This window comes from Sarcophilus harrisii, chromosome 2 (assembly GCF_902635505.1).
Source record: "Sarcophilus harrisii chromosome 2, mSarHar1.11, whole genome shotgun sequence".
Taxonomy (NCBI): Eukaryota; Metazoa; Chordata; class Mammalia; order Dasyuromorphia; family Dasyuridae; genus Sarcophilus; species Sarcophilus harrisii.
Window position 1 is genome coordinate 516999463 of NC_045427.1, and position 25274 is coordinate 517024736.

A 25274-nucleotide genomic window follows, 5' to 3' on the forward strand; every position below is an offset into this window, starting at 1 on the left:
GGAAAAAAAAAAAAAAGAATTAATATCCCTCCCATGCTTCCCCCCACCAAAAAAAACAAGCATTTCATTTTGTGGTGTTGCACTATTTAAGGCCCCAGGTGGTTGAGTTTGGCTTGGTCATTCTGTTCTACACTGCTTAAATTGGAACCTTTATAATTACCCCACACAAAGCAACATACACATATAAAACACAAATTAAAACATTAGTTGTTGGGTTTTTTTTTCATTTGAGGGTCTGGAATTTTGACAAACCAAAAAATTTTTCATTAAACAAAAGTTACACGTCCACACTTATAGTAGTTGAGTAGTTCATTTGGCACCAGACAGGAAATGGAGTTATTACAAACTATATTCACATTTCAGATGTGTATCTTCCCTCTGAATTTCTGGTCTACTTTTTTTTTTTAATCACAAAATATTCTTTTAATCTGACAGTTTTAAAAATTGCAGTTAAAAACAATCAACAAAACATTCCAAATAGCCTGTCAGAACAAATATAACATTCAATTGTTGAAAAATCTATAGCTCTCAGACAGAAGTACCTTTTCAAAGTAACATTATACAAATCACTTTTCATCATAAAAAAAATTCATTTCACACCACACTTGTGATTATTCTACCTTTATCAGAGACTAATAAAAGAAAAAGTGTTTTTAAAAGTTTCCAGGTTCCCTTTCACCTGTCATAAGCATCTTCTTAGGGAGGCACTAGCTATTCCCCCTGGAAAAGTGGTTTTCATATTCAAAAGGAAGACACCACAGGAGGGTAAAGTGAGTAGTGAAGGTAGGTGGCATGAAACAGGACTTACAATCATGTTGTGACAATCTGTTTCATTTTAAAGGCTAACATTCATAATTCACACATTACTGGAAATTCTAGTTCAAATGTTGCCTGTTTCAAGTTGTACAAATCATACGAAAATATCAACAAAGAATTTTAGAACTCAACCTACTGGAAAAAGAGTTTGAGAATAAAAGCCTGCTTATTTTCTAGAAGACCCTCTTCAACATTCTCCAAAAAGATTCAAATTGCTTTTTGTTACTATTCCTTCTCACATTCAACATAGCAAACTGCAACAATTTCAATGGATTGAATTATAATTTGCAACCATTATTAGATTAGCATATTTATCCACAATAATTTAATCCTGTATTTTTCCAAATCCTCTTTTATGTTTTAATGTGTTGTTTCTATTTCATTCCAAAAAAAAAAAAAAAAAAAAAAAAAGATCACTGGAAGAGTGGGAAAAAAAAAAAAAAAAAACCTGCCAATTGTTTGTGTGAACTGACAACCATAATGGGCAACTTCACTGAATCACTGGATTACTTTTATCATGTTATTTTCTAGTTCTTCCTTTTCTCTAAAAGAAAACTTAAATCCTCAAAACTGCTGCATAGATCACATGTTGAGATAGGCTTTTAAACAGAAATACCTTTGTACATAGCTGTTTAAAACATTATCAACTGCAAATCATAAATGTACCTTAGTACGATTAAACAAAATATTTTATATTTGTTCCTTTAAAAAAGAGGCAGGGAGAGGTAACCTGACCAATATCCAAAGACACTATATTATGGTTATACCAAGGTTTTCCTTGGGATGTTATTTGTAATTGACTCCTGTCTGAGCAAGAGACCAAATATAGAACTAAGGATAGGACCAAGGGAAAGGAAGGGTAGTGGATAGAGAAGTAGAATTTATAAACACGTAATTCTATTGTCTGTGATTAAAGTCCTTTACTTTTTTAGCACCACATTTAAAGATTTTACATATCCAGTCACCTAATGAAATTCAACAAACTCTTCAAGAGTTCTGGGGATCTGGTTTTGGTAGTTAATGTTATAAATCCGAACTGCTCGGGCAGCCAGGCACTTAAGGCTCAGCTTCATTTGAGTTTTAAGTAATATTTCAGACACCCCCGTTGTACTTTTGTCTAGCGGAGTCTTCTTCTGTTTGTTTGTCATGTCGGTGTGAGCGCCAGCTTCCACTAGGCTAATGATGATAGAATGCAAGGTCAAAAAATCACTGATAGGCCTGTTGTACTGAACAATAATATGAAGGGGACTATTTCCCTCACTGTCAACAGCATTCACCTCAGCACCGCAGTCTAAAAGCAGTTTAGTGACTAGTGCATTGGGAAAGCTGCAGACATCATTTGTGTGGAAGTCATCTACTGGGGTATTAGAGTTGACAGCAAGATGCAATAAGCTTGACCCTTCTCGAGTTCTGGGATCAAGGTGAATCAAGTTGTAAATCTGCTTGTTAATTCTTGACTGATCTTCCTCACTGCACTGTGTTTTTGTGGAGATGCACACCAAATATAAAAAGGTAAAAATATTGCATTCATAGTTGTCCAAGGCGGTGTGTATATCAGCATCTTGAGTACTTTTCATCCTAGACATCCCTTGTTCTATTTCTAAAACACTACATCTCAAAACACTTTCTATGTCCTTGGCTTTTACCGGTTCATTCAGATGAATCATCTGTGAGAAAACTTGAGCGAACCTTAAAAGATCTTTGTGAGTGTTTCTGTTACCTTTTTGCCGCAAATGCAAAGCATGAAGCCACAACTTGATACACTGTTCAAATTCCATGTTATCAGCATAAACAGCCCCCCGATAAATGATAGGATGAGAAACATCAATATTGTCTGAGCCTAAAATCCGTTCACGAACTATCAGGCCTTCCATGTGAAGAGCATCTCTGTCTTGCCTAATGGACTCTAGTTCCTGAGGATTTCTGCATTCAGTTCTATTTCCATAAGCATCAATGGGTGGAAGAACCTCTTTTTCAATAATGTTTTCACGATCTTGATATCTCTCCAACATCGCTAAATATAAATAGTGGTATGTCTTCATTATGTCATAGTTCTCTCGGTCATTTGCAAATGAGGCACCCAAAAGTTCCAAAGCTTCAATTCTACTTTTTCGGTCACAATCAGCATGAGAAAGTAATAATTCAACAACATCTGCCTTACAGCTTTCAGCAGCTACTTTTAACGGAGTCATTCCGTGGCCATTCACCACCATTGCAGCTTTCCACCTCACCAACTCCCGTACAATCTCCAAGTGCCCAGCTTCTGCTGCAAAGTGTAATGCCGTAGCCCCACAATGTGCTTTGGCATTGGGATCCGCATGTTGTTCTAAAAGATACTTGACCACATCCGTGTGTCCTTTATAAGCTGCAATCATAAGGCAAGTGTTGTCATATTTGTTGGCAATGCTGATGTTGGCATTATTTTCTACCAGATATTTAACGATGTCCAATCTGCCATCAAAGCATGCAGCCCGCAAGGGTGTTGAGTTGGTTACTGTAGTATGGTTCACGTTGGCTCCATGACTGACTAGAAGTTTGACAACTTCAAAATGTCCAGCTCCTGCTGCACACCAGAGAGCGGTGGCTCCATCAATGACATAACTATAAACGCAAAAGGCAAACAATTAGAAATTCAATACCTTAGAGTACAACACAAATTCCTAATTTAAATGATATACTTTTTGTAAAATTCTACAAAAAAGCATATATAAAATGAAAAGGGTAGGTAGATTTAGACAGAATCCTAAAGCTATCCAGTCTAATCCCCTTATTTTACAGCTGAGGAAACTAAGGTTCAGGGAGGTTCAATAACTTGCCGTGGTCATATTTGTAGAATATGATAGAAGAACTGCAACATGAATAAAGATCTTCTTACTCCAAATCCAACTGCTCTTTCCTCCATACCAAAAAGACAAATGTATTAGGCCAGTATTCAACTTATTTACAAATAAACCAAAGCCCTGAAAAGGGGCTTGAAAGAGTGACAAATTTCCCCATGGCAAAATTGAAATTAACTCTGGAAAGCCTGTAGTAAATTTTAAATTATTACTAAAGATTAGCAATTACCTATCACAATTTTCTTTGGGACTGACATGTGGGAAGCAAGATAGGAATGGGTGCCAATCTTCCTCTTTTCCAGTCCTTTCTAGTATCTCCCTTTCCAAAGATCAATATTAATACCACCTAATTCCCTAACGAAGGAATCCCCCCACCCCTAATACCTCAGTTCATAACAGGTCCACTTAACCTCTAGATAAGGAATTTATAAGCCTAAACAATCTTCTATCTAGCTACTAGACCTCTTGCTTATTTCTAGATCATTTTTTCTCATTATATAGCCAATTCCCTAGATCTGAGAGTTAATCATTTTTAGACTTAATAGGTAAGATTCTATATGAAAATTTAAAACTCTTCCAGGAAAACTAGAATAACTAGACCAATTAGAATTTTTTATAAAGAAAATAAGAAAAGTAACATTTAAAGGTAAAATTTACTGTTATATAATGATATATATATATTAAAACTACATACTTAATAAGCCTCATTATAAAATATCTCACTATATCATAAATTTTATAATACCACTGCTCAAATTGTGTTCCTTAAGCATGCATGATTTAAAAAAAAAAAAATAGTGCAACTCCATTACCATGGATATTAAAACAAAATCTATTTTAATTTTACTATAAATAGAATACCAATTTTGTAATAAATAATATTTTCTTCATTTTATAAACGATAAAGCAAACTTTTTTCAAAAGCAAAAAGCTTCTGAATTTTCTTTTAAAGATTTAAGGAAACAAGTTACTTTAAAGAAAAAGTGTTTTTAATTATTTGAAGCAAATTTAAGCATATATTCAACATGTAACCGAATCGTACTGAATAGCACTCTGCATTAAAAAAATACATTCCTATAACATTTCCCCAAATTTGTCATTACATTTCACAATACCTTTCCTTAAAAAAAATCTTACTTTAAAATATCAGATTTTCTAGAAGTACAGTTAGCTGGTTTTCCTGGAGCAATTTTTTTTTTAAAAAGTTAAATTTACTATATGCAGCTACATTAACTTTAAACTATTAGACACATGGAGATGTTATTTTTTTTTTAATTGACTTTCACATTATGTAAAAGGTAAAAGCTTAGAATGATGAAAACAAACTAATTTAAATTTTTCTTGTCATTCATTATAATTTCAATTGCTTGCTCCTTTAGCTGCATTAATTCAAGAAGTTTTATTTGTATCACAAAAGATATAATATTTAAATTATACATCTTTGGTTAAGTTACAAAAAAATCTAAAGAAAAAAACGAGGGAGGGTAAATGAATATAAAATTCATTACATAAATATTTCATATTTATAAATGTTAAAGCCTTGGGGAACTTAGAAATATCTAAATCTGAAGCATAATAGAGAATACCAGATTATAGAGAACTCTGTGATTCATACAAAAGATGTTTATATGCCAATTAGCTTTAAATGCAAAAATGTACATTGCTTCAAATACAGTTCTACAAGTATTGTTAACAGAAAATTCATATATGCAATGTGGCCTTATTGAAAAACAATCAGCTTTCTAAAATTAAACCAAAATTATAGTGCAAATTCTCAGTTATGCATTTTATTTTAGATTCAAGATTTTATAAGCTATAAATTTTCAAACAAAAAGGATTTACTAGGGAAAATACAACTTCAAGACAGAAAATAATCTGCCTACAAATTTAGTTTGTTTCTCAATTTTTTCATGACATCACAAGAATTTGGGATGGAAAAACCTTATTTAGTAGGTGATCAGTATTTAATGTTAATCAAGACTTTAACAATCATTTATTAAATTTATTAGATCCAGGTTTTCAGAAGTATACCCTGCTCATTGACTCCTTCAACCTAATTTTAGAGAGCTTAAATGATGGAGCTCTCACCACTTCCCCCCATAAACGTTCATTTCAATTACTAGTGCTAATGATATCAAAGGACCCAAAAGAAAGCCTTCAGAACTTCATCTCACTGCCCCTCCCATTCCTCACAAAGCTCCCTACCACATGCTTTTTTTTAAAGTACAAGCCAACAACAGTCCCTCAGAACTGATTGCCATCATAATATTCCAGGGGTCACATGACATATCACCCTCCCTTTGTTCTGTTCATTTTCTATAACATTCTTATTTAACAGCTTCCCTTTCCTAGGAATTTTTCTTCTCACTTTCTACTAAAGAAACCTTTCCAGATAACCATTTCAGTCCTACTCCTCTATCTATTAGCATATAAGGAGGAGAAAGTCCCAAAGGTTACTGCTCTGTGAACTACAACAATCACCATTTACACTATCTATGTATGGATATTAACCAAACAACTCAGCCTGGCCATCTTCTTAAGAGTGCCACCTGGATAAAAGAATGAAGTTTTTGCTGAGTACCTTTCAAAAGCCATCCACAGAGAGGATAGGTAAGTGAGCCTCATGTTCTTTACATGGTGCTCATATTAACATTTTTGAAAAGTCTTAAAAGAAAGCAAAATGAAACTTTGAAATCTGCAGATGGAGTTCAACCTTTTCTAAATAGCAAAATGTCAAGACGATAAAACTACAGAAAGAGCTTAGAGTTGTATAAGTAGGTTAAAAAAAAAAAGAGGTTCATGAGTTCCAATTATCAGAACTATATTTAAAAGTTTAGTAGACTAAGCTCCATAAAGACAGAAACCATGTCTATTATTCTGTATCACAATCAACATCTAATAACAGTGTTCTCTATATATTTCAATTCAACTCAACAAATATTTATTTCCCCCCCCCCCCAGTAGGTGCCAGGTAGGCATTGGGAAAATACTTCAAAACTCCAATGAATCTGTGATCACAATGACATCTTTACTCCTCTCTACAGATCAAACCACAGTCCAGACAAGAACTCTTATTCTTGTTCAAGTCTTGTACTTATCTTCCCACAAATTGTCTAAAGTTAGTCCTCCCTTTTGCAACTGGGGATACACGGGGTGGGGGGAGAGAAAGAGAGAGAGAGAGAGAGAGAGAGAGAGAGAGAGAGAGAGAGAGAGAGAGAGAGAGAGAGAGAGAGTGTGAGTGTGAGAGAGTGAGTTATGCACTTGTCCACAAGGAACTTATATTCCAATGGGAGAAGGGAAGAAGAAAGAAGAAAGCACACAACATGACCAAAATGAAAATGAGGCAAATTGAGGGATAACATAAACAGCTGGATTATGGTAAGGATTCCTGGAAGAAGAGGATGATTAATAACAAATAAAATCATGTTTTCTGAGATCTGAGTTACATCTCAGAAAGGGGTATTAAATTAAATTGTATTTTTCTTGAGGGCAAGTATCTTGTCTTCCTTAACATCTCCATCTCCTCCATACTAAAAAAAAAGAGGTCTAAGTATAAAAAGCACAAAATAAATGTTTTTTGACTGAATGACTGATTAAAAAAAAATACAAAATGTCTTTGTACAATGTCTAGTAAACTAGTAAAAACAATTTTATAGGTTAAAATATAGCTATATATACGTTAAAAGACTTTTAAATTCACAAATGGTGGCTCCATAGTGAATTATGAAGTAGATAAATAACCCTAACCTTTGGAGACTTAGGATAACTGATTTAGAGCTGGCAGGGACATCAAAGGCTATTTAGTCTAAAACATTCATTTTACAAATGAGGAAACTTAAGAAGCAACAGTCTCAAAACAAAAAAAAAAAAAAAAAAAATGCAACAATACAAATAAATTAAGGAGATGGATTGCTATGGGTCTCACTCAATTCAATATTTTCTCCCCTTTTTAAAACACTGATTTTTTTTTTTTAATAACTGCTCTTAGAACTTGAAATGAACAAGTAATCAAGCAACCTTCTCCATATTATTTTCATTCCTCCGTTTTTAAAATTCATCCTTCCGATCAGATTCAGATTATGTCCTTAATAGGTTGTCACTGGATAGATGGCGGTAGCTGAGAAGGTGCTAGACAAAGTTGGTCCAGGGATCACACACCTCACTATCAATCTCTTTCCCAGATGTAGGGAGGCAGAAGGGACCTTGAGAGTTTTATCAAGTCCAACGCCCTCAGAAAAAAAAAAACTGAGGTCAGAAGAAATTAAATGACTTGCCCAGGATTACTCAGCTAACCAGATTTGAACCGAGGGGGAGTCCAGTGTCTTTCCACATCACCAAGCTCGGTTTGCCATTAGATAGAAGGAAAAACATTGAAAACGTAGTGCATATGACAAGAGTCATCATCAGGAACATTTAGTGAAAGTGATCAAGGTGGTATAAGAAACATTACAGCTCTGTTGTTCTGTATTAACGATAAACATAAGACGTTAAACCCCAATGAAATGCTTGTTATCAAATGTTTCAACCATAATTCTCTCCAATATTTTCCTTTCATCCAAAACCTGTAAGAAAAGTTGTCTTCCTAAAACTAAGAACTGAGGAAAAACTACCAAAAAATCGTAGAATTTGGGGAGAGGAATGTAAATGTTGGCAGAATTTTTGACAAACTGTTTTTAAGTAATTGAAGTAAAAGGCAGAAAAATGTTTGTACTTGGGATAAATTAACAAAAACAGTAACAAAAAAAAGTAGGGATGTCCCCTACCACCCTACGTAATGTGCCTCCTCCTTGGGGATGTGCTAACGTTTACCTGGAATAGCTAAACTTGGGAACTCTCCAGCCTCCCTGGTGACCAATTCAGGGCCTTCCCCAGCACGGAGACGGAGGAACACGTAACTCGATGACCCCATCGCCGCCTCCCGGCCCAGGGCCAGCCCCGCCGGGGCAAACAACACGCCTCGAACGGGGCCCGGCCCGTGCTTGGGAAACTGCATGGGAGGCGGCGGGCGGGCGGGCGGGGGGAGGGTGACGCGGGGCTCGGGGAGGGCAGGGTACGTACCCGTCGAAGCGGACGGTGCCGGTCTGCTGGGTCTGCACTCGGTAGTGCTCCAGCAGCAGGCGCACCACCTTGGCATGCCCGTTGCGCGCCGCGATGATGAGCGGCGTGGAGCGCTGCCCTCCCTGGTGGCTGACATAGCCCAGCAGGTAGCGGATGTCGCTTTCGGACCGGTTCAGGAGCAGGGCGGCCAGGGTCAGCACCCTCCCCTCGCTGGCCGCCTTGTACACATAGCCGGCCAGGCCCTCCATGGTAGCCCCCGCCGCCGCCGCCGCCGCCGCCGCCGCCGCCTCCTCCGTCTCCTCCACCGCCGCCGCCGCCGCCTGCCCCTCGAGGCCGCCTCCGCCAGCGCCTCAGACCCGGCTCCGCACCGCCCATTCAACAGGGGGCCGCCGCCGCCGCTCGGGGGCAGCAGCGGAGGCCGGAGGAGAGCAGGGAGCGGCCGAGGGCACGGGGAGCAGCGGACGGCCGAAGCGGCAGGGGGGGCAGGGGGACGTCCCAGGACCCGCTCCCCGACGGGGCGGACAGCGTCAGGGCCGCCCCCTGGCCCCGAGGCGCCGGGCGCCCGCTGAAGGGGTCTCCATGGCGGCGGCCGCCCCGGGCCTCGGGCCGGACCCCTCCCTTCTCCCCCCTCCTACGGTCGAACGGACTCGCGCCGAATCTACGGGTCGCCGGGCGGACCCGCGGGTCCGGGGGGCGGGGGAGAGCGCAAGGCTCCGGAGGAGGGCTCGAAGCGGGTCCGGCCCGAGGCCTCCGGCTTGGGTTCCTTCTGCTGCTCCTCCTCCTCCCTCTCTACTCTTCTCCTCCTCTCCTCCCCGCTCCGAGTCTCCAGCAGGAGGCGGCCCTGTTCTCTCAGCCCTGCACCAGCCCACAGGGACCGGCCGCGACGGGGACTGCGGAGCGCCCGGGACGGAGAGGCTGAAGGGTCTGCTCGCGGGGCGGAACGGCGGCGCCGCAGCAGCCCCCAGAACTCTGGGACAGGAGGAAGGGAAGCCTTAGGAGGAGAGGAGGGCGGGGAAGGGGCGGAGGCCAAGGGGGACGGTTAATCTCGGTACCAGCCCCCAATGCTGTCCGATGGGGAAACCGCATGCTGCAGGAGAAAGGTTCCGGGATGCAGAGTCCCGCCAGCCCCCCGCCTGGGCTTCCTGGCCGCAGTCCCGGCCATCTACAGCCGGCTCTCCAGCCCCTGCCCGCGCGCCCGTCGGGCCAGCCACCAGGGCGGCCTCCGGGGGCGGCGCGCGCCCCTCCCCCTCGCGAGCCTACCTCTGCAGGTCCCGTCCGCGGAGCCCCGGGGCGGCGGGGAACGAGACCGGCTGGGAGGCGGCCCGAGGGGTCCCTGCGGAGAGCGCCGCGCAGAGGGACGCGGGCGCCCGCCGGGCGGGAGGACCCCGGGCGCCGTCGGGCTTCCCTCCTCCGCGGCGCGGAGCACGAGACTCTGGGTGACTGATGAGAGGCTCCCCGAAGCCCGGCTCTGGCTCCAGCGGGCAAGGGTCTGAGCTCATCCTAGAGATGGGGACGGAGGAGACCCCAGGAGAATGTCTTAGTGTTCACTGAGCTTGGAGAAGGGTGCCTGGTCCGAGATGCCACAAAGTCTGGGTCAGAACCCCGTCTCGGGAGCAGAGTCCAGTGCCCGTTCCGTGGTGCCCAGGCGGGCGCATAGCCAACACGGCTGCTGTTTCATTCGTGCGTGCCAGGCAAGCACTGCGGCTCAGCCATAACGGAAACCTGCCCCCGGGCCCTTCCCGCCCCCCAAAAGGGCAGGGTTCTGCTGGTCCCCAGCGCACCTACGTGGTGCCCCTGCAGCTCCCCTGGATACCCCGTCCTGGCCCCGGCACCGCGAGAAGAGAGGGCATTTTTCTGCCTGTAAAAAGAGGCGATGGGCAGCGTCCCCTCGGTTAAAAATGTGAGGTTGATGTTGTTGAAGAGCCCTAGGGACGAGAAGGGAAACGGGGCACGTTAGGGTTGGGGCTCACCGGGTTAAGGCGGAAGGAGGTTTTTGCCGAGAGAAATGTGTCTCTTCTAAAAGTCCAGTACCGTGTTTTGGACAGACGTCACTGGATTGTTTCTACAACCACAATCCAAGCTTAGAACCTAAGTTTATCTCAGACATCGGTTTGGGCTTCCTCAGCAAGAATCTACAACACTGAACCTTCTCTTAGAGCTTAAACTCAAAGATCTCGGCCTTCTTCTGGAAACGTGAACAGTGGTACAAGTTACAAGATGCATCTCTGTTTGGGCTCCTAAAAGGAACTTGATTCAGCAAAATCCCTACTCTTCTCTTCCTCTTGCCCTTCCTCGTCCCAGGTGTTGGCATATTAGGCAGCTACATAGAGTGGGGTTGTACCAGGCACACAACAAAATGAGTCTTCTCAACTCAGCCCAATTCCCTTTCATGTTGTGAACATGCCTTCAAACTTTAAGGCTTCAAGTCAGTTATGTTTCCTTTGTATCTGGTCTCTGGATGATTTTGAGTAAACTCAAATTAACTGGAGATCTGATCATTTTATTTTAATCTTGGGGAAACAGTTGTTTTCCAGGTATTTGTATTCCCTAAATATGGGAGCAGGGAACAAGGCAATAGGCAGCTCAACTTTTACTGGATGGAGAAATACTTCTAATTTTGCCTAAGGTCTCATTCCTTTCTTCATGCCTTTCAAATTTCAGAGCTGACCTGAGATACTGAAACTAAGTGTTAGCAACTGAACCCTGTTCAAGCCCTGCAAATGTAAAATGCATGCCAGAACTTGGGTAAATTGATATAGTATGCAGATTAGTGCCCTCAGCTATGACAGCCCACCTATTGTAAAAAGAAATGTTGCTTCCCAAATTAATAAGCTGACCACAGGAGGCAGAAGTTGAAGATACCTAGGAGGGGCATTCATTATTCATGAATTATGGGGCTTGGTTTGCTCCATTTTAGAAAAAAATAGATAAATATCCACAGCAAAGGACAATATTAGTGCTTTTGAACCATAGATTAATTACTACTGTGTTATGCAAATGATATGCAAGTTCATTCTTTTGCAGAGCAACAGATCTGGCTTTTTTTGGAACTAAAACTGTTTACTCCATTCCCAAATCATCTTTTACTATTGATCATCTCTATCCTTTTATGGTCTTCCATGCTATAAGGTTTTATATATAAATATATGTGCATAATATATATGTAAAAACTTTTAAAGTTTTTTTCAAACTTCCCCACTTAGGAAGTTCATAATGGATACATATATATGCATATGCATATATATATATATGTATGTATATCTTTTTTTAGCAGTAGTTTGAAGCAAAAGAGTTCAGGAATGAGGATTCAAAAGTTCAAAAGAGAACCAGAAACAAAAGCAATCTAGAATTGAAGTAGCTGACTTGACGCAGGCGTCTCGTTACTAGGGATATGGAGGGGAGGGTAAGAATAGATAGGATGATATAGAAACTTACCTGCCCTGTATTTTATTCCCATTGGACCAGGCTTTAGTGCTTTTCAAGATGGCAATTAGCTAATTTCATCAACTAACCTCTGCTAATAAGAGGGGTTTAAAGGAGATTCTCCCTCCATCTCCCCTCTCAAGGATCTCCCTCCTTGGTTACCTCTCAACATTTTAATAAGAGCCTTCTGGAAACAGTCCCTAGTATCCCCCCACATCCTTTGTTGTGTAACACAAAGGAGTGACTTTCCCTTGTGGGTATTTCTGGTCAGGTACTGGGGAGCATGATCCCAGAGAAGGCTAGAGATTAAATTATTTAGGTCAGGAAGGGGAGTGTGACATTCCTTAAAACATACAATGTAAATATCATCCTGGCCAGCACAAAATTTAATTTTACATGCTACTTCTGGAGACAAGACCATGCCCAAGATGCCCATAAATTGCAGGCCACTCCTCACCTCTTCTCTACCTCTGAATTTACAAACCTCTAAAGCATTTATTATTAGTACTAATGAAGTAGGCAATATTTGACTCAGAGCTTTGCAACATGGTAGAGAAAGATAGGCCCTACCCTTCAGGAATGCATGATTCATTCTAACCAACATGACCAGACAAACCCGAAAAAGAAGAAGAAAAGGGTTGGGTGGTAGAGGCAGAGGAAGAAGAACAAATAAATGAGTAGTTTACCTATGACTGATACATATTCTACATTCCTGAACACCAGGAAACAAGGGGCTAAGGTGTAACTGAGAAGTAGCTTTAATTTGGGGATGCCCACCTTTTTTTATTTTGCTACTCATGGACTAACTTGTTTTAGCTCTAGGTGAATATATTAATTGAAATAGGACTCAACAGCGTTTGATTCAAATTTAAATTCTGATAGAATCTAGTATGCAGCCAAGTGGCACAGTGCCAGACCTGAAGTCTGGAAGACTCATCTTCCTGAGTTTAAATCTGGCCTCAGACACTAGTTATATGACCATTGGCAAGTCACTTTATCCTGTTTACCTCAGTTTCTTCATATGTAAATTAATTGAAGAAACAGCAAATTACTCCAGTATCTCTGCCAAGAAAACTCCAAATACTGGGTATCCATCCCTTTCATTCTGATATAGTAAAGCCCTGATTAATCAGAATGTTTAGGGAATGAATGAGTCAGGAAAATGGGATTTTATGGCTATCTAAAAATTAAACAAACTTTGGGATTTCAATTCTTATTGGAGAAAATCTATCTAAAATGTTTGTCCTAGATAGAAACTAGTTGGTTTGCTAACTAAGAATACCTGAGGATCTTAAGTTATTTTTTTTTTCCTGTTGTACAGAATATCAGATCAAGCTTTCTTAACCTGGAATCCAAAGGGTCCTTGGATTCAGGGGATAGATGAACTTGGATAGGGAAAACAAATGGCATCTTTATTTTCACTAACCTCTGATTTCCTTTATATTTGGTTTTATTTTATGCATTTGAAAACTATTGTAAGAAGGGCAATGGTTTTATATTGCCAGAGAGATCCATGATATACAAAAGGTTAAGAACTCCCTAGACAAAGATTTCTAAAATGTAGGACCCCAAGTCAGATGCTAGAGAAACCATTCTCACAAATGATCAAATTCCTATTATAACCTCATTTTTTTCTTTTAGATAAAATCAAAGAATAGGTACTGTTTCTTATATATCTTTGTATCCCCTACAATTCTTACTATAACACTTTACATAATAAACAGTTGAATAAATGAAGACCAACAAATTTCCACTATTTGAAGTTATGATAGCAGAAGTTTTAACAGATATCAGTGACTTGAAGAAAGGAAGTGGGAAGGTAGTGAATAAAAAATATGACCCAGCAGGTGCAATCTTGTTTCTTAATTTACAAAAGTTGTCCTCCTCCCTGACCACTCCCAGCTAATTGGGATCTCTTTCATGACCCTAATTAATTGTCTGTGCCCCTTTTTTGGCTCATATAGCACATACACCCCTGCAGTGTCAGTTATTTTTTCATATGCAAATTTCACTAAAGGGTAATCTAAAGAGAGCCAACCCTGTATCAGCTAGAATAATGTTTCACACATTCTTGATAAATTAATATTTATCATATAATTTCATATAATTTATCATATAATATCATATAATATTAAACAAGAAAGTACCCACAAACTTACTTTGGGGGTTGGTTTGTTTTTGTATTTGCTTCTTTTAAGACCTGGTTTCCCTATCCTGACTAGGCTAGAATTGCAGGGACTATTCACAGGCCTTGTTTCCCCTATCGATTGACTCAAGCCCTTTAATCTTGTTTATACCCTCCTAGGGCAGCCTGAAGCCCACTGCCCCCAACCTCAATTCCAAGGCTTATCAAACTTAATATGGAACTATCTCAGAACTTCTGGGCTCAAGACATCTACCAGCCTCAGTCTCTTTGTGAACTGTCTCACTTTTGAAAAATTAATATTGTAAGGATTTTAAATCAAAGAGAAGGGAGATGGAATGTATATTGGTTCAATTGCTGAAATAAAGTAAAATAATTCATTTCAACAAGGATAGCCCAATGGAAAGAAGACAGGATGTGGGGTCCAACAACCAGCTTCAAATTCTACTGCTATCATCTACTACCTCTGGGATATTCAAAAAATTACTTCTCTTTCAGTTTTCTCAAGGGCAAAATGTGAAAGATTATAGATTAGATGATCTTTAATGTCCTTTCCAACCTGAAAATCCTTTGAGTTTCAGTATTTACTGAGCACCTACTATGCCTTCAGCATTGTTCAAGAAGCTATGAAGGCCACAAAAATATAATGCATGGCCCCTTCCTGAAAAAAGCTAGTAGTTTTATTGAAGATTCAAACAATATATTCAAGTCAAAAAACATTAGCTCCCCATAACATGACAAACAAGGTGCTAAATTGCCTTTATTGCTACATTATATGCTTTTCTGTTTCAGTAAAGAGAAAGATGTCTGTATTGTGAGTGGTCAGTGAAATGGTCAACTTCTTTATGGAAGAAGTAAAATTTCTAAAGGACAGAGATAGCATTTGGGGGTGAGAAAAAGGAATAGCAAAGTTAAGGTCAGAAGTCAAGTTTCCAGGATACCAGCCATGGAACCAGAAGGTAACCTAAAAGATAAAAGCATTAGCTCATAACTACTCCATGGAAAAACCAAACCTACTAGGAGAGTCCTGTGAGTTCATCCAAGAGATTATAACACTGCTACTGCTATTTGGGATATGAATTTGAGAGCAGATAAAGACATAAAGATTAGTACATACTCCTTCAAGCCCAGAAGGACAATTCCAGAAAAGTGCTGACAAAGGAAGTCCAGAAGATTCTAGATAAAAGGTCCTCAGAAAAAATGTACTCCTCCCTAAGACCTTTGGTAATCAACTGAGCTCCTCAGCCTGTCTTACCCACCTAGAAAAGGTCTGAGACTTGGATATTAAAATTGCATAAGCCAGGGAAACAAAGAATTTGCCTTAAGGCTAAATAACTAATAACTTTGGTTTTATCCACTCACCTGCATAAGACCCAACTAGGTACAGGTAGGGACATTAGACTGAATAACTTAAGTTAAAGTAGGACCCTTTCCTGAGGAAAGCCATCTGTAAACCCGGAAGGTTTGTCTATAAAGAGAAGCTAGCCTTCCCTCCAGGAGGGGCAAACTCTTCTCTAAAGGAGTCAGAAAGGAGAGTCTTTTCCGAATTTAAGCTAAGTATCATTGCCCTTGTAATGTGTACAATTAGCATTGTTATACTCCACCTGGAAAGAGAGCTATGATGTTTTGCCAAGCCAGAGGCTGAATATGATGAAGACTGCAGCTTCCCATCAAAAAAAAAAAAAAAAAAAAAAAAAATGAGGTCAAGGTATGCAGTAGATCATTGCAATGAAAAGACAGCCATTTTTTCCAATAAAAGGGTTGGTTTTCCTAATTGTTTTTCTCTTCTTCCTTTTTCCTTTTTTAGTCTTCAAAAGTTTTTGTTATATGGGATAGCTCTCTGGGAGGGGCAGGAGGAAGGATTAAAAAGAAAAAAATTAGTTGATATGAAAACCAATTGCCAGAAACAATTTATTGGAAAAAGTAAAAGTGTAGTAGTGATTGACAGTGATGAGGTAGCTGAGATTGACCGCCATAGTCCAGTTGCCAAGTGACTTGCTCATCCCAGCAGCAGCCAATACTCCTGAGCAGCCAGCATTGCACTCAAGTGACCTCTTTTCAGAAAAATTTCAGAAAAATCTGGAAAGACTTACATGAAATGATGCTGAGGGAAGTGTGCAGAATCAGAACACTGTACACAGTAACGTCACTGTTGTGTGATGATCAACTATGATAGACTTAGCTCTTCTCAGCAATACAATGATCTGAGATAATGCCAATAGACTTGGCATTAAAAAATGCCATCCACATCCAGAGAAAAAATTATGGAGGATGACTGCAGATTGAAGCATACTATTTTCACTTTTTTTGTTGTTTTTTTCTTTCTTATGGTTTTTTTCTTGTGTTTAGATTTTTCTTTTACACCATGACTAATATGTAAATATGTTTTAAATAATTATACATGAATAAACTATATCAGATTGTTTGCTATCTTAGGGAGGGGGATGGAAAGAAGAAAGGAAGTAAAATTCAGAATTCAAAATCTTACAAAAATAAATGTTGAAAACTATCTTTACATGTAATTGGGGAAAAAATATATGCCATTAAGTGAGAAAAAGAAAAGGAAAAAAAACAGCAGACTTCATGAGGATCCACTAGAGAAAGAAAAGACATCAAAGTCTTATTTCAAATGATAAGATCCAACAAGTCATAAAGGTAGGGAGTTGTCCAGAATAAATTCACAGACTCAAACCATTGTCAAGGGGCAAAACTTTATTATGACAATTAGCAAGCAGGCAAAGTTCCTAATGCACTCCCAATTAATAAGGAGAGAGGTAGGACCTTTTATGGCAAAGGGCTCTAAAACAAGATAAAATAATTATGCTAATTGTGTACTTCAGTAAATCAACTGGTGATCATGGTGGTCCTGTTCACACAAGATACCCTTGGGAGTTGACATCTGTAGCTTAACCTCCAGAATATATAAGGTAACAGTGGACATCAGGACAGTATAGCTTTGTCTGTACAAAGATAACTCTCCAGGGTCAGCTTGCTGACTGGAGTTCACTCAAAAGACTGGCTTGCTGCCAGAGACACAGTATTTTGCTAGAATCCATTCAACTCATCACATAGTTATGAATTGCCTTTACCACATATGTTCCTACACATAAATTTCAGTACCACTGCACTTAGTAGATAATGCCCTACACCTGTACCTCACTTAACAGTTTATTTAGAAGTTGTACTTTTAAATGCACATTCCCCCCCCTACACCCTTTACACCCCTACATATGCTACATATTCTGCATATATTTGAGGGAGAGTGAACACAAGGTTTTGGAGGAAAGTATTCTGTAATTCTTGCTATGTCATTTTGAAGAGGGGACCCAAAAACTCTGGAAATCCTGAAAGGAGAAAATCTACTTCAATCTACTTGCCTCAGCAAGGGACCCCGCCCCAAGAACAAATAGTTTCATCTTTTTTATCTGGGTGGGGTCAGCTCAGTCCTGAAACTCACTAAATTCAATTCAAATTCCAGCTCAAAGCTGATACCCAGCTAGGAGCCAACTTGGGACTCCATCCACCAGCCCTCTTCAGCTTGTAGTCAAAGTTCCCTATTATAAAAGAACCAAACTAAAACCCTCTCTTTGCAGAGGTTCCAAACATGACAGCCCTATGCTTGGCACATCAAGGGCCTCTGCCCACTGGAATACTGTTTCCAGTGCCCTCTTCTCTTTAACCTCACCTATTTCCTTAACCAGACTTTAACCTTACTTTCAATCCCCATAATAAACCTTTTTTATCAATCTAGGTTTTCGGGTCTGTAAATTCCTTTACAGAGAACCTATGCTTGCGCCAAATGCCAAGGGGTTGCAGGGAAGACAAACCCCTCCATTTGATTCCCTGAACCCCAAACTTGCCACTAGACCTCCTTTAACTCCCTGACCACTAATAACCCTAATTTCATTTGGGTTCCCCAAATCTAAATCTCATCAATTTGAGTAAATGTCTTCACTTAAAAAACAAAAAACTACTGAGTGATCATTAGGAGGAATCACATCAGTGAGGGCTCCTGAGCCCTATGTTAAAACATAGGCACCCCCAGAATAACTTCCAGAACAAGAAGAAACAGCTATTCTTCTCAGAACCAGTTCCAATGCTAGTGCCAATTCCATATTGGAGAAATGAGATTGTAAAGGGTGTTAAAAAAAAAAAAAAGTCTTAATTATCAATTGCCTAAATTACTGTATAATTTTCTAAGGACATGAATCATCAGCCTTGCAGCAGAGTTGTCTCTCTCAGCTACCAGCTGGGGAGAGCTACCAGGAGGGACACCTCCTCTTCTTTTCAAAGACCTCTAGAGAAACAGCTTAGTCGAAGATGGTGGGCAGAAAAGCAAATAGAGGGTGAAAATGTACATCAGAATTAAAATCATCATCATTATCATCATAGCTAGCATTGCTATAGCATTTTATGATTTACAAAATGCTTTATAAAAATTATTTCATTTTATTCTTACAACAACATTGGGAGGTAGGTGCTATTATTAACTTTATTTTATAGGTGGGGAAATTGAGACAAAAAGTTAAACTTGCCTAGGATCACACAATCAATAAATGTCTGAGCCTATGTTTGAATTTAGTCTTCCTACCTCCAGGTTCAATATTCTATCCACTTGGCCACTAGCTGCCACATAATAGTTAGCATTTATATAGTGCTTTAAGGTTTGCAAAGTGCAAATGTTTTACCATCACAACTTTTTTAAAAACCACCAAGAGAAAAATACTCCTAAAAGAATTTAGAAGTGGGATACTGACCAACATTGTCTAGGCCTTGGGAAAGGGAGATTATACATAGGAGAGATCCATCTTTACTTGAAGCAAATTAGTAAAAAGTAGTTCTTACAACTGCCTTAAGAGAAATTTTGTAGGAAAGGGAACATTGATGAAAAGAATAATTAAATTAAGCATTCTGGGACATTTTGATCCTGCACATGAAGGAACTCAGAAATGGCTTCAATACTAAGCATTCCTGGTAATCCAAATCCCTTTAAACACCTACTTTAAATACTTTTAAATACTTACTGTGTGCCAGGTAATATGCTGTGATGAGGATACAATTAATTAAAAAAAAAAATCTGGTTCCTGCCCTCAAGGAGTTTATAATGTAATAGGGAATACAACACACAAAAGGAAGTAGGAAAGTAGTAAGGAACACCAGCACACCTTTGAACAACAAGCAAGGGATACTAGGGAGACATTTATCACCTAGGGAAGGAGGTCTTGGGTCTGGAACTTGGTTTTGGTTTTGGTTTTGGTTTTGAATATTTTGATAACTGATTTCCTCTACAATCCTATGTATTTTGTTTTATGCATTTAAAAGCCTTCCCTAGACCATCCATAACACAGAAAAATGTTAAGAATCCCTGGACTATATTTTAATATATTTAACATCTACTGGTCATCCTGCCATCTAGGGGAGGGGGTGGGGGGGTAAGAGGTGAAAAATTGGAACAAGAGGTTTGGCAATTGTTAATGCTGTAAAGTTACACATGCATATATCCTGTAAATAAAAGGCTATTAAATAAAAAAATAAAAATAAAAAAATAAAATTAAATAAATAAAATTTAAAAAAAAAAAAAATCCCTGGACTAAGATAAGGCTTGCCATTGTCATGAAGTATGTCCTTTGTAGGATCCAAATAAAAAGAGTTCCCTGGTGATAAGGCTCTACAAAAGCTCTACAATATAATAAATAACATTTTACTCATCATGCCAAAGCCTAGATTCTCCTTATTGAAATTCTTAGTTATTTAAAAGAAACTTGACTATCCACATTGGAAAACTAAAATGGATAAAAGACCTGATTATGAGGATGTGCCCTCTGGCAGCCAATTTAACTTCCATTGAAAGAAGGAAGACAAATTCATCAATTGTAGTGAATAGAGCATCTCACACATCCAAGAAGCCCGAGGTTCATATCTTGCCTCTATCATATGCTGGCTTTGTGATCCCTACACACGGCATTTAAGTCCTCAGTAACTCAGGCAAAGCTTTAATATTACAAGTTTCAGTTTAGTTGCTAATCTGTATCAGTGCCTTTTACAGTATGTCAGTACTGTAATCATGAATTTCCTCATAAAGATTTCCCCACAACATGAAATTATGAATCTGAAATGAGTCAGATTAAGCCAAGTGATAAGCTAGATCACATTTGTGCCTCCTCCAACAAGGTTACCTTGTATTCTATTGATTTTTTTTAAATTTAATAGCCTTTTATTTACAGGATATATGCATGGGTAACTTTACAGCATTAACAATTGCCAAACCTCTTGTTCCAATTTTTTACCTCTTACCCCCCTCCCCCCTCCCCCAGATGACAGGATGACCAGTAGATGTTAAATATATTAAAATATAAATTAGATACCCTTGTATTCTATTGATATGTGTCTTCTTTATATCTACATATGTGCTTGTTGGGTCCCCCCATTAGAATGTAAGCTCCTTAAAGGCAGGGACTATTTAACTTTTGTCTTTGTAAACAGAGCACTTAGTCCTGTGCCTGGTACACAGAAAGACCTTAATAAATACTTATTGATTTATTGATTCACTGATCAGACAATTATACAATGCTTTCAATGATATGTGATGCAAAAATCTCTCTCTTTAACCCCAATTGTATGCCCAGAACTTAAGGTACACTATGATTTCAGAAAAATCAGAAAAAAAATCAGATAGAATATTAGAGCATTAAGCTCTAATTAGAGCTTAGAGCATTAAGGGATATTAGAATGATTTATGCTTGACATAAGCAATATATATAGTACAATATAACCAATGATGGTTTGAACATAAGTAATGGCATAAAGGATGTTAAAAGTAGACATGTAAACCCAGAAAAAGAACTGTAATGTCAGAGATACTGAGGCAAGATAGAGATTAGAGAGTTTTTAATATTTTATTTTGGAGGGAGAGAGTGTGCTGAGGGCATGTTGCCCCCAGGGCTGATGTCTCAAAGCATACAGCAGCTAATGTGTGTTTCCCATGAAGTATATATACATGTGGCTCTCAGCTGTGCAGGTAGACCGAGGCAGGGACAGAGTCAGAGCACTGAGAGCAGGAACAGACTATCAATTCGGGTTCTGACAGGGTGGGAAATGATGACCATAAATTCTTGATGACTTAGGAGGAGTTAGGAGCCAGGAAAGTCTGAACTCCCCCTTAACTTGAGTTTATACATTTACAATTTATAACCTTAGAGTAACTAGCCCTAAGTTATATCAGTCCTAATGATCTGGAAGGGGGTTGCAACCGGGGGATTGAGGCAGAACAATTCAGGGAAACTGAGGCAGGACAATTAGGGAAACTGAGGCAGGACAATAAAAGGAAATTGCGGCATAACAGAACTGAATTAGTCATGTAGAAAAAGTACGAGAAAATTGGTAAGCAATCCAAGCACTATAATGGTGTCTTCAAGATATTGGAAAAAATATATATTGAAAAGAAATAGAGGAAGGCCTTTAATGCATTGCTTGGATCGTCTATGAAGAAATTATGGAAAACTGGATGAAAATTGTACAAGAAAGGAAACCGATGAAAGGTGCAATTTACACAGGTAAAAGATGTGTTCCTATGGACAAAATCACAAGTTCTCTAAGTATCTAAGTAAATAATTACAGACATATTTTGTGTGTCCCTTCTTTTTGACATATTGTTTATAACTAGTCATGACTATGACTATATGTTTAATGATAAGTCCTTGGTCAAGAATAAAACTCCCTATGTAGTTTCTGTGGGGAAATATAATTCATTCTACAGGGATCCGCTTTAAAGGACTGATTTCTGAATTATACTTTGGCATGAAAAGTAAGGACTATCTTGTTCTTTAATTGGGTATGCTCATAAATGTTTAATAACTGACTTTTTAGCAGAAAAAAAGCAAGTGTGACACACTTTTAAGTATAACAAGCATTATTGACATTTCCTCTATCACTTTCTTATGTCTAAACAATAAAACAAATCAAACACTGATTTATAGGGTTTGCCAATTTCCAAAGTATGAATAGTCATGCTGAAAATTTAATTCAACTCTCTCTTAAGCTAAAATGAGTTGATCCCAATATCCCTCTACATATGTCTTATGGTCCACCTATATTGAAATCTACTTGTTTACAAAGAAAACCTCTGGGAAAGGGGCAAATTTGATCCAGACTTTTTAAAAGTAGGGAAAATTTGAGGCAGGGTGCTGAGAAGTGATAATAGGTAAAAACAAGAATGTAGTAAATGGAAGGTGGAGGATGAAGAAAGAAAGGAAATTTCAGCAGAGATAATAGTATAAGAAGCAGGATAAGAAGCAAAACAGAGGTCATTGAATAGTCTAATATACTGGAGTATAGAAATAAATATTGAGAGGTTCAATGACATCTGATTGCAGAAGACTTTGGAAGACAGAAAAATGAATCTGAACTTTATTATTTAGCAAGGAGCCACCAAAGAATTGAAGCAGATATGACCAGGATGTCCCACAAATCTTAGTGCAGTTTTAATCTATTCACGTTTAAAACTAAGACTTTGGGGACATCCTGTATAAAGAAGAGAAATCTAGCTATTGTAAGGAGAATGAATTAGCTTAAACATGGAAGGAACACAGAAGAATCTTGTATGGTTGGAAGATAATTACACAGGCAAAATGGACAGGCATTTGTAACCAACTGGATAAGAGACATAAGAGAGCAAGAAAGGTCAGAGTTGATACTAATAATTTCTTGCAAGATAATATCTAGGCTCTGTTTCTGTGTCCAAAAATTTTAAAATTATCCCCCTGGATCTATTTTCCAGGTCAGTTGTTTTTCCAATGAGATATTTCACATTTTTTTCTTTTTTTTCATTCTTCTGGTTTGATTTTGTTAATCATAGTCATTAGCTTCCATTTGCTCAGTTCTAATTTTTAAAGAATTCTTTTCCTCAGTGAGCTTTTGTACTCTTTTTCCATTTGACCAATTTTGCTTTTTAAGGAATTTTTCTCCTAGTTAGCTTTTTGTATTTCCTTTTGCATCACTCTCATTTCTCTTCCAAATTTTTCTTCTCTCTCTTGATTTTCAAAATCTCTTTTAAGTTCTTTCCAAGCTTAAGACCAATTTTTATTTTTCTTGGAGGTTTTGGATGGAGGAACTTGGACTTTATTACCTTCTGAGTTTGTGTTTTGATCTTCCTTATCACCATAGTAATTTTCTATGGTCAGAATCTATTACTTGACTTTGTTTAACAATTTGCTAAAGTGGTGTTATGTTTCCAAGCTTGGAGATTTTGTGTGACTATTTTCAGAATAAGAAGTATGAGGATAGGATAGAGGAAATACATAATTATCAATCAAATTGTAAGCACAAATTGGATCAGGCTCACTCCAAAATCAAAAGAAATTAAGAGAATTAAGCGATTAGAAGAATCCAATATGTTATCTACAAGAAACACATTTGAAACATAAAGATGTATAGAGTGTTAAAATAAGGACCTGGAACAGAATCTAAAATCCTTTAAGTGTACTCAAAAAAAGGAGGGATAGCAATCATGATCTCAAACAAGATAATAAAAAAGATTTGTTTAAAATAAAGTTAAATAACAAATGACATTATATTCAAATGTATATGAATTAATATCAGTGAAGACAATGAATTAACACTAGAAATTAATATATATGTACTGAATGACATGGCATCTAAATTCTCAAAAGCTAAATTATTCACAAGAAAAAGAAAAACCATAATGGAAGGACATCAAAGGACATCATATAACCCTTTTAGAGCTAGACAAACCTAAATAGATAGGTACAGAGATAGATAGATAGATAGGTAGACAGACAGACAGACAGACAGATAGATAGAAATATATATATATATATATATATAGGAAAGAAACTAAATATCTGAATCAAATCTTAGGAAAGTTAGTGATGACAGTTACTCAAAGGAAACAGGAAAAAATTTGCATATGTGACAGAAATTCACGGTACATTTACAAAAAATTGACTATACATTGACTATCAGAACTTCATAAAATGCAAAAAAGCCATTCTTACTAACCAAAAATATTCAACACAAAACTTTTAAAGAAAGAATTACAATTAACTGAAGGTTAAAGAACTTAATCCTAAAGACCTGATGGATCAAAAAACAAATCATGGAAAAATAGATAATTTCAACTAAGGAAATGGTAACAATGAGGTATACCATCATACCCTATTATAGAGTGTTATTATATCCCTATTATATCACAAAATATATGAGTAAATAAGATCTTTTGGGGGAACAAGATGGGATCTCAGTTCAAATCAAGAAAGGTCCTGATCTTACTTAAGGGGAAAGTCTCTGAAGTCCCAAGAAGTGAACTGGAAATCAGGGACATATTGAGGAGTCAGTCATATCTCCATGTCATGTCAACATCTGCCAAAATTTTTTATCCATCTCTTATAAAATCTGTCTCTCTTCCAATAAGTTCCAATGCCCTCTTCACCCTTTTTGTTGGTATTCATGTTCATATGGATTCTCTTCACCATTATGAAGTAATGTCTCATATCAACACAACAAATAACACAGACTTAGATGAAAACCCAATTACATAGTATCATGGACCAACAATAATGGAATAGGGCAAAAAAATTTATTAGAAGATAATTTCTATCACTGGAGGAAGTACTAATGAAATATCCAATTTCCACTGCAATAGATTTCCCATCATTAGAAAAGCCTACAACCTTGATCAATAAGTTAAAATTCAACAAATATTTAATAAATGCCCACTATGTGAAACACATTTTCTGGGCACTGGAGATATAAAGTTTGAAATAATGTAGTCTTTGTCATTGAGTTCACTTTACTTTGGGAATGTAAGATATAAAAGAATGGAGAGAAGTTTAATGTAAGGTAGGCAGTTAAGAGAGCAAGAGAGATTAAAATGTTCTAGGAATATTTGAAAAGAGAGATTTAACAACTTGGAGGATTAGGAAAAGCTTCATGGAAAAGGTGATACCTAACCTGAACCTTAAAAGAAAATGAAAATTTTG

The 25274-nt window shown here is 38.3% G+C and overlaps 1 protein-coding gene across 1 annotated transcript; it reads right to left on the minus strand.

Annotated features, from left to right (window-relative positions):
- Positions 1–1219: 1219 nt before the first annotated feature.
- On the minus strand, positions 1220–8981 carry FEM1B (fem-1 homolog B). The gene is made up of 2 exons (XM_031955318.1): positions 8712–8981; positions 1220–3417 (listed from the first exon to the last, which is right to left on the minus strand). The coding sequence occupies exons 1-2, from the start codon at positions 8957–8959 to the stop codon at positions 1782–1784; spliced, it is 1884 nt and encodes a 627-aa protein (XP_031811178.1). The 5' UTR covers positions 8960–8981; the 3' UTR covers positions 1220–1781.
- Between the last annotated feature and the right edge of the window lie 16293 nt (positions 8982–25274).

Excerpts from the sequence above, each read along its gene's own strand:
- FEM1B (XM_031955318.1), bottom strand. The coding sequence starts at position 8,959 with ATGGAGGGCCTGGCCGGCTATGTGTACAAGGCGGCCAGCGAGGGGAGG. Across the intron at positions 3,418-8,711 it reads GGCACCGTCCGCTTCGACGG|TTATGTCATTGATGGAGCCA; the intron begins GTACGTACCCTG and ends TTGCGTTTATAG.